This window comes from Tachypleus tridentatus, chromosome 10, assembly GCF_004210375.1.
Source record: "Tachypleus tridentatus isolate NWPU-2018 chromosome 10, ASM421037v1, whole genome shotgun sequence".
Taxonomy (NCBI): domain Eukaryota; kingdom Metazoa; phylum Arthropoda; class Merostomata; order Xiphosura; family Limulidae; genus Tachypleus; species Tachypleus tridentatus.
Window position 1 is genome coordinate 183666894 of NC_134834.1, and position 10935 is coordinate 183677828.

General features: G+C 30.8%; 1 protein-coding gene and 1 long non-coding RNA gene across 2 annotated transcripts; both read left to right on the plus strand.

Moving 5' to 3' along the window:
• The first annotated feature begins 3336 nt into the window (after window positions 1-3336).
• On the plus strand, window positions 3337-8419 carry LOC143231081 (acylphosphatase-2-like). The gene is made up of 3 exons (XM_076465623.1): window positions 3337-3627; window positions 7263-7372; window positions 8232-8419. Exons 1-3 carry the CDS (start codon window positions 3553-3555, stop codon window positions 8344-8346), a joined length of 300 nt encoding a protein of 99 aa, XP_076321738.1. The 5' UTR covers window positions 3337-3552; the 3' UTR covers window positions 8347-8419.
• Window positions 3710-5347, plus strand: LOC143231082 (uncharacterized). The gene is made up of 3 exons (XR_013016771.1): window positions 3710-4147; window positions 4635-4746; window positions 5334-5347. It is a non-coding gene; the product is annotated as an uncharacterized LOC143231082 (long non-coding RNA).
• Window positions 8420-10935: the final 2516 nt, after the last annotated feature.

Genomic DNA, 10935 nt, shown 5'->3' on the forward strand with positions numbered 1-10935 from the left:
ACTGACAGTAACAGTAAGCAATTTTCAAATGCATTTGCATCTAATGTGTGAAATTATTTTAAACTGAAATATATCAAGCCAATTTACATGGATTGATAAAACGTAAAAAGAGCAGTTGGGTAAAACCTAGAAAGAGAAGTGGAAATTGAGAAACACATAAACTTACCAAAATCAAACGTTATTAACAGCTCGTGACTTTCTTGAACAAACAAGGACAACTGAGTATCAACAGCTAAGCCTATATACTGAGGAGATGTTGCACAGAAGATGTTGGGTGAGGTTTTTTCCTGAAACAAACATTGTTTTAAATATGACTTTAACATGCAGTGAGGTAGTAAATAAAACATTTGAAATTGTTTGTGAGCTTTATAGAGTAAAACCCAAGAAATGACAAAGTAAGAATGTATTTAAATATTTGGATGACAAAAATTATTCCATAAAGTTAAAATGGTGTTCAAAATATTTTATTTGGTTACCAAACTATGTTACAAATGTTAATGTAAATAAACACTTTCCTGTTTATGTAAAATATGGAAATAGTAAAAAAAGAAAAAGAAAAAAGAATGGCTTTGAAAGAAAATTTTCAAGTTTTGTAACAATAATTAAACAGAATGTAACACATGTTAAAACTTTTAAGAGTACCTTGTTTAAAGTTGAAACTGTGATCCAAGTATGTATTTCAAAAACTTGTGGACCTGTCCAAACTTCTTCCTCGTGGCCAAAGTTAACTGTTTCATCTTCAAATCCAACATGAATATCTTCCCACATTTTGTGATGCTATTGGCAAAACATGGGTGAACAGCTATCCTGTTCCAAAATAGTTGTAAATTTAGAACTACAATAAACTAAATTTTTTTTCAAATCAAAATATATGACTTACATTTCTGTTGATGAATCTTATCTGTAATAGTAATTGTAATTTGTAAATATATGAAAAATATTTACTTTTCTTTAATAGTACTTTTACAAAACCAAATGAAAAAAAGTGCAAAATATTTTGGGTTAATGCTGAAAAAATTTAAATTAATTTTCTTAATTATTTCAATGGTCATTATTGTGTTGATTTTTCTTAATGTCAGTTGTTGTGTTGATTTTTCTTAATGTTAGTTATTGTGTTGATTTTTCTTAATATTTTTTGAAACAAATCAAGTTAATTTTTTCTTCATTGCATCTCTAAGAAATTTAAATGTATCCTAGAATGTAGTTTAAACTAATATGAAAATTAATTACTTACACATAACCAGCAAAATGTCTAATAATATTGACAGATAAAACAATAAAAATGTTCTCTATACTTGATTAGAAAAGTGAGAATAAAACAATAAAAAATTATAATGACAATGAACACATCAATTTCAAAAATGTAAAGATCTTCATAACAACAATGAAATAGACTAAAGAAAATAAAAATCACAAGCAATCCAAATTTTAGTTGCAGATGATCTGTTACAATTGAAGAAACCAATCAGAAATATTCTGAAGTCACAAGGAGTAATCCAAATAAACTTTACAAAACAAGAAATAAAAGTGTTAGTACTAAAGAGATAAAACTAAAGTCATGAAGATAATGCAACACTGGCATTTCAACTCTATACTGATATCAAACACATAAAAAAAGAATAATTGCCAAACTTTTATAAACAATAATGAACAGTAGAAATCTAAGTTGTTTTAAGTGTTATGTTATTTCTCAATTATAAAACAAGTTGAAACAAAAACTGAATGTAACTTATGGCATGGCTAGGTGGGTTAAGCCGTTTGACTCATAATCTGAGGGTTGCAGGTTCAAATCCTAGTTGCACCAAACATGCTTGCCCTTTCAGCCATGGAAGCATTATAACATGACAGTCAATCCCACTATTTGTTGGTAAAAGAGTAACCCAAGAGTTAGCAGTGGGTGGTGATAACTAGCTGCCTTCCCTCTAGTCTTACACTGCTAAATTAGGGACAGCTAGCGCAGACAGCCCTCAAGTAGCTTTGAAAGAAATTCCAAAACACTTATGACACGAGGTATTATTTAAGTGGCTTTTAATGAATTTATAAAAAGCATATTGTTGTGCAATTCGAAAGTAATCAGCTTGTTATCCCATAATCAAAACGGAAATATTAATATTAAAATAAACCAGTACAACAAAGGATAAATGTTCACAAAATTGAAATATATCAAAAAACGAAGAAATAAAGTTAAACTGGAGTTACAGCAAAAAACTTCTTATGCCATGAATGTCGTTATTAAAAGAACATTGCATTTAGCATTTTACGCGTATAATTTTACCTATCACACTCACAATGTTAAAGTTATTAACTTGTCCAGACAATACAAAAATATAATTGATTAAATAAGTCGTTATTGTTACTAGTAAACTAATAATTTTACAGTAATAGTTATATGAGGTCGAACTGTTGCTTGCTTTTATAACAATTGTTTCACAAGCTAAATGTATAAATTTAAGGTTCATGATTTATAAAACGAGCTTAATAACATTTATGTCAATAACTTAGTTAAATCTTTGTTCTTAACTCAAGTAATAAATTTACACAAAATTCTAAACTTACTTTTCAATTCCCGCCTGTTATTATTTAAACCGCCCTCTTCAATTTCATTATAATCTGCAAATACTTGTCAAGAAATTATTTTATATACTTATAAATTTTTAATCAATTATCAAATGACATAACTCAAAATAAAAAAGAGATGCGTGTTAAAATTTACAGAATATTCTGGTTTGGGAAACATGATGATTAATAAAACACAAAAGGTGAAGAAAACAATGAAAATCATATTTCACCTTTTATTGTGATTCAACCTAACCATAATATTTGAGTTTAATCTTAGCCAAAAAGAAATCGATTGAACAGATATATTCAAACATAAGAGAGAATTAATTTAGAAGTTATTATTTCATATTTTATTATATGATTAACACCTCACAATTACTTAATACTGACTTTGAGTTTCTAGAGCTACATGGAGGCAACTGAAATTAACAGCACCCATCGCCAATTCTTGGGCTGATCCTACTAAATTGAATATTTGGATTTGATTGTCACTTTTATAGTGGTGTCCTCACAGCCTTGTAACACAAGGCATATTTGTTTTACAAAGGGGCACCCTACAATGAATCATCGAATAAATATGCCAGCCACTCTAACTTCTATACTTCATTCGGCTCTAGTGAGAGGAAAGGGTGATTTTGAAAAGTATAATAGTACAGTTTTATGGTAAAACTATTATTTTATTTCAAAACAACTTTTACAACAAATTCCTTTTGTCCTCCATTCTTTCCAACAATAACGTAACAACCTTCATCTGTGGGTAATCGTTAACATGTATGAGAGAGTTTAATGGCTATTTTTTCAAAAAATTGACATCATCTTTTCTTAGTGTTGCTAAGATACAAAAAGAAAAAATATTAAAGAAACTAAAATTTGAAATAAAAATTTAAAGTATATTTGAAATAAATATTTGCTGCACGTGGAGTTGGACATAAATGAATCGTTATGTTGACATGCGACTCCAATTGTGCTTCGAATGTGTTCTCATAACCTTGCATGGCGTTTGTAAAAATGGTTTTATCAGTTGATTTTGAAGTATTTGGAAGAGTTCAAGGTCTGTATGAAGTTATGGTATAACTTACAAATACAAAGGTATTCGAATATTTTTAGTTATTTTATTTATAGCTTTTACAATTGTTGGAAAATATTTGTTTCACACGATATTGTGAAAATGTTGACTCATTAAAACTATGCTATTAATGTAGGCCTAAGTACTACGGCTGATTTTGTGAGGGCGCAGAGGTTTTTAATTTCTGTATGTGTTATACTGTAACTTATACTAAACTACACAGTGTTCGAAAAGTCTGAAACCATATACACTTCAACTAACTTTGCAGTGTGTGTTCCACATACTAACTTTATGTATTAAACTTCGAAATCTTACTTCTTTTGCTTTAACACCGACAGCACCATAATGCACTATTAGAAATTACTAGAAGTAAAATTTGTAAATCATGTGGTTCCAGACTATTTTGACATCCTGTATCTAGTGTTATTAACGGGTTGCTAGATTACGTACTATTTTTATACACTGTCTGTTATATTTTGATGTATGTATTGTGGTATTCAGCATACACAAATGCGTTAAATTGTAAGTATGTTATTATCAATAATGAGAAATAATTTTGTCAAAAAGTGGATCTGAATCTACAGATTTTCAAAAGTTGTTAATAATTTTATTTGATAATTATCAATTTTTATCATGTTTACATTAGATAAAAAGGAAGCTGTAAGTTATAATAATTGGAAGTTTATCTAAATCCCTAACAACTTTTAAACATGATTAGTTTACTGCTATTACAAAAAGGGGGAATTATTTGGGTCTTATGTAAAAACTGATTAGTAAAATTAATATTAGGAATTATTCAGTTAATTTATCACACCTTTTTTATGGAAGATAAACACTAAACACATATTCCAGTGAAAGTTTAGCCAAAGTTTCATACAAGATACAAGTCCTTGTTGTTTTTGCAGGTAGAGTTCAGTACCTATTAAATTAAAAAAAAAAGTGACAGCCAGATGAAGTTTTTATTTCTTAGCTACTCGCTGAATATCTCAGAATCCTAATTATTTTTCAGTATATCTTTAAATAAATATTTAAATTTGGTTAAAAACTTTGAAAATGCTGACCTAAGGCTAAGTTCTTAGTCAAGGCCTATGAGTGATATGGTCATTTCAATTCCATTTTAGGTAGGGACAAATTAAATTTCAGTTTTCTTTCATATTACTAAAATCTGATAGTTTACATACTGTTTTTATCCACTATCTTATAATAATATACTTTGATTTAAAGTTGTATATATATTTTTAGTTAATTCTGTTGTATTTTTAAATTTTTACATTGAAGATCATTGTTTGAAATTATCTTGTAGGTGTAGAGAAAAGCATATCTGTGAATTTTGTGATAATTTCTAATAACAAATGTCTTTGTAAGATCAGTAATAAAAAAATTGAAGCATTTTTTGTTTCCATATTATGGTAAATAAAAAATGTAAATATTTATTCATGAAATAATGTGCATGATAAATAACACAATTTCAAGTTTAAGTGTTTCAAAATGCACATATATTGTACACAATTTTCAGCATTAGTTTTTAAACATGTTTTTGCATTTTGTATATTTTTTGTTTATCTTTGTTTTGAATTGTGTTTCATTAACATTACTTGAAGCTGAGATAAAAGTTGAAGAATGTTAGTAAAGTGTTTATATATTATTTGCACCAAAAATACATTGGATAATGACTTAAATAATATTAAATTTTGATTTTTCTTTCCAGGAGTGTTCTTCCGAAGGTAACGAAATAAATTTAAATAAATTTATTTTAAAAAAAATTAAATTTAATTAAACCTTAGTAATTAACTCTAGGATGAAAGTGGTCTTCAAGAAGTAAGAAATTGGTGATTATGGATGAATGGATAAGCTAGTTTTTGTGCATCTACATGTGTTGTTAGTTCTGTTTTATCCTTTCTTTAGTAATGGGTTAATAACAGTACTGGTTTAAATATTTAATATATGTATATATAGCATTTTTTTAAAATTTGTTTTATATACTTCTAATCACAAAGAATATTTTATTATCGCAGTACGTGGACTTACAACTTAACCCTCCTAAGTTAGTGCTGAAACTTGTGGAATGTTATTGGGTTTTAGACTAAAACTATCAAACAGTGAGGGCACCCAACTGATGAATTAATGTATTTTAATCATTCTAAGCAGAAGTGATGTATTAACAGTGATTTAAGGTTGTGTGGGCCTTGGAGCTAATAATGTTTGTGGGCTCTACATCCCATGTAGTTTCACATTAGAATAAAATCATGAATGGGTCCTGGGCCAGAGAACCCTGTAGTTCCTACCTAAATATGCTACTGTTTATGAACTTAACTGCAATACTGGTTAAGGTTCTAGTTCTAATCTATATAGGTAGCTTTTATCACAACCATCTGTAATTATAAACTAACATATATTTCATTTACTCTGTTTTATTTTGCCAGTTTTCAATGAACTATCTTGTATTTGGATGTGATAGTTTTGAATAAATTTTAAATTTTAGTGGCATTTTTCACATTAAGGACTTGCTGCGAAAATATTTGATAACTTATGTACTGTCACACTGGCTACAGAAGTAGTTGGTATAACTGATGGTTTGTGTATTTTTTGTTTGTTTGAATAAATTTTGTTCAAAGCTACTCGTAGGCTAACTGCACTAGCTCCCTATAATTTAGCAGTGACAGACTAGAGAGAGGTCAAAACCACCCACTGCCAACTCTTGTGCTGCTCACTACAAACAAATAATACACAAACCATCAGTTATACTAATTGTAGTCAACCCTAAAATTTGGCACAGTAGCTTTCTTAAATTTTGGGCATAATACTGAGATATTAAGCATAAAATGCAACTGTCTTCATCATTTGACCTTCACACCACCTAGCTTTAGGTCAGCTACTAAATTGCTCCAATAATTCCTGTTCTCCACTCCCTTTTGTCTCTTCATCTTTCCACTTTAGTTTTTGACCTAAAATTTGACTCTATGATTTAAGATTATAAATGTTTGTTTTAAGTTTAAAACTAATTAGTTTTCAATCAAAGTGAGTAACACTATTATTTTTTAATTGAAATGATAAAATTACCTAATTTGTCCTATATATCAAAGATAATTCATTTAATTACACAAATTAGGTAATTTTGTCATTTCAACTAAAACTGTTCCATTATTAAAAACAAATTGAGATAGAAAATAAAAAATGTTGAATAAAAATAATAGAAGTTACTAAAGCTACTTTAAATGTGTATTTTTGTATAACTTATGAAATATATTAGTATATTTATCTTGTAAGTTTTTTGTGATTTCATGTGTTACTTAAAAGATACATAAAAAAAAAACAGTGGACGAGTCAGAGGTTTATTTCACAATATGCATGCCCTAATCCAAAGGTTTGCTAGCATGTGGACTTGAGCACTGGATAAACTGAGGATTTTTGAAAGTGGTTTATCTTGAAAATACATGTGTTTAAATATATTGTAGTATACTACTTAAAATTTGGTATTTTCCATGTGTAGTGAAATGCTTGTTTTATATTTATATAAAACCTTTTCATAATGCATCTGATGTCTGTTAAAGTGTTTCACTCTTATGAATTGTGTGAATTTCTGATGACAAACTTTATTTCAGCCACCAATAGTATTTGTTTAAAGTTATTGTTTTAGTTTACTAAGGATAAAGCAAAAGAGCTGGGATTGAAAGGTTGGGTTATGAACACACATAGAGATACAGTTGTCGGAACAATCCAGGGTGAAAATGACAAGATTATGGTAATGTAAGTGACATAAGATTGTGTTTCATAAATACCTTTGAACCATAATTTTAGAAGATATTTTATTGTAATTCAAGAGTTTCCTCTATAAAATTGAGGCATATTTGATGATATTTTCTGTCTGTAATGAAACAGGTAAACTTTTGTAGGTAAGTTGTGTGTTAACTGAGGGTGAGAACATTTCAGTTTTTAGTTATATTGTATGAAAAAGAACTGCACCAATGATATTTTGGGACTTGCAGACAAAATGGTATTAAACTGCTTAATGTTTTGAAATATTATAATGTACTAAATCTTCCTGAATGTTGGCTTCAATTTCAAATTGTGTTATATGTGCAAAATTTAGCCTTCATTCAAGGAGTCGTACGTTGCTGTAATAACAGTTTATTCAATTAAAAGACTCGATGAAAACGTACCACATTAAATGATTGAACTGTATATACTGTCCGTGAATTTATTCAATGTTCGAACATCCATTGCCAGATGTACTCATCCTACATAGTTACTGAATGGGCCAGTCACCATGGTGTCAAAGTTCTTGACTTAAATTCTGACCAGCCCAAAACTAGTTGGGATCAAGGGTATAATGGGAAGAAATAACTACTTTTGTATTAAAAAATCATTTTTATAATATACAGATAAATTATGGACAGGCTATATCTTGTCACATAATTGTGATTGATCAGTTATTAATAATATTACTTAAAAATAGACCAGTTTGGACATGTGATAAATAATTTGTTATTCCAGTGAAATCATCTAAAATTCTGTTTGAAAAAATTGTCTCAATACTTATGTGGTAACTGTAGATTAATCCTCTAAAAGCACTTTATTTAACTATGTTTTCCTTTTTTATTTCCAGGAGAGAATGGTTGAGGACAACAGGTAGTCCATACTCAAGAATTGAGAAGTGTGAATTTAAGAATGAAAAATCCATTTCTAAACCGGAGTTTAGAGATTTTTCTGTCAAACACTGAACTTGATAGTTTTATTTATTATTACCCCAAAGAAAAGAAAGTTTTTGTTCAAATACAGTCTAAAGAAAACAAATTCAGAATGTATTTGTTGTTATTGTAAATAGCAGTAATCTCTGATATTACGTAAAAGGTTGTGAATGTTATACAATAAGTTGTTGTTCATAATTATTTAAACTAGATGTTGGTCGTTTCTCCTCCTTGTAACACATGGTGAAGTCTTGTACTGAATAGGGTCAGACAGTTTTATTCTAGTTAGACACAAATGCTGTGACTGTTTGATAATGTTCATGTTTGTAAAGATAAATCACCTAAAGTAGCAAAAATATAGTGGAGAAGGTGAAAAAAAAAAAGGAAAAGATTGACACAAAACAACCAAACCATATTTGAAATGTAAGATACTGAGGATATGATGTAATATGTTTATTGTAACTTTTTTGTTTCAGTTGAGATAAAATAACTTGTTTTCAAAATGTCAGCAAATTGTATATGCCAAGTTTGGTGATTGTTCTAAGCCTTTTGTAAATTGGAGTAAAAGTACATAAACTTTAATTAGTAAATATTACAGAAACTGGTCAAGTTTGAACATTCTGGATGTGTTAATTTTACACAGCACTCTAAAGGAATGGTGAGTGGAACAAACAAACTGCATGATATCTCATAAGTTGAGGAAACATACTTGTTTAGTAAAATATTTGATTATGATGATCTCTAAGCACTAAATTATGGTTTTTAGAAAAGAAATACTTAAAACGTTGGTAATTGTGTTTTAACATTGACTGATATGTGTGTTAATTTCTTTTTTTTTTCTCATTTTTACAAACAGTGTGTTAGTTGAACAAGGTTATTACACATTTCAGTAGTGTGTTATAATGACGTTAATTATGATAAACAAAAAAAACCACAAAGGACAACTACTAACATCAAATACAGTTCAAAAGATTAAAATATTTGTGATGTTGAACAGTTTCAAAGTCGTTTTACTCTAGGAAAGAAATAATCAACTATTTGGAAGTACTAAGTTTATGGAACTCTTAACGTTAAGTACTAAGAATTGTACAAACCTTGTACTGTGATGACTCAAAGATTCCTACCTAACAACCAAAAAAGACGACACATAACGTGGCTTCTCAACTCAGTAGAATCAAGGTGCCTGTTGCTTGGAGCTCAGAAGATGACACACGACATGGCCTGTCATCCCCGTAGAAGTAAGGTGCCTGTTGATTGAAGGTACAAAGATGACATAAGGTGTAGCTTTTCAATTTTATAAAAGCAAGATACCTATTGCTTGAGTCTAGGAAAATGATACACGATATTGCTTGTCAACTCTGTAGAAGCAACCTGCGTGTTGCTTAGAACTAGGAAGTTGACACTCGATGTGGCTTGTGAACTCGTTTGAAGAAGATGACTGTTGCTTAAAACTTGGAAGATGACGCCCAGTGTGGCTTGTCCACTCTGTGGAAGCAAAGTGCTTGCTGCTTGGATCTAGAAAGATGACACATGATGTGGCTTGTGAACTCCATAGAAGTAAAGTGCCTGTTGCTTGGACCTAGAAAGATGAAACGTGTGTGTTGTCTTTCTATCTACAAGAAACCACTGCCACCTTCCTTTCACCAAGTTGATAATCCACATCGCGTGTTGCCTTCCTAGCAAGAAGCAATACCTTGCCTCTACTGAATTGACAAGTAGCTTGCTTAAATGTAGGAAGACAACACACGATGTGGCTTTTCAACTCGGTAGAAGCAAGATGCCCGTTGCTTGGACCTAAAAAGACGACACCTGATTGGTTTGTCAACTCAGTAGAAGTAAGGTGCTTGTTGCTTGGAGGTACAAAGATGACAGAAGATACGGCTCGTCAACTCTGTAAAAGCAAGGTGCCTATGGCTTGGACTTAGGAAGATGATACAATGTGGCTTACCAACTCGGAAGAAGCAAGGTGCTTGTTGCTTGGACCTCGAAAGACAACACCTGATGTGGCTTGTCAACTCAGTAGAAATAAGGTACCTGTTGCTTGGAGCTAGGAAAATGACAGACAATGTAGCTTGCCAACTCAGTAGAAGCAAGGTGCCTGTTGCTTGGTGCTTGGAAGATGACACACGATATGGCTTATGAACTCTGTGGAAGCAAGTTGCCTGTTGCTTGGAATGAGGAAGATGACACACAGTGTGGCTTGCCAACTCGGTAGAAGCAAGTTTCCTGGATCTAGGAAGATGACAAACATGTTTTGTCTTTCTACCTCCAAGTGACACCTTGCATTTATCGGGTTGACAAGCAGCTTGCTTGGAAGTAGAAAGACGACACACAATGGGCTTGTCAACTCGTTTGACGAAGGTGACTGTTGCTTTGAGCACAGAATATGACACACTATGTGGCTTGTCATCTCCGTAGAAATAAGGTGCCTTTTTCTTGGAGGTACCAAGGTGACACACTATGTGGCTTGTCAATTCTATAAATGCGAGGTACCTATTGCTTGGACCTAGAAAAACGATAGATGATATGGCTTGTCAACTGTGCAGAAGCAAGCTACATGTTGCTTGGAGCTAGGATAACGACACACGGTGTGGCTTGTCAACTCGGTAGAAGCAAGTTGCT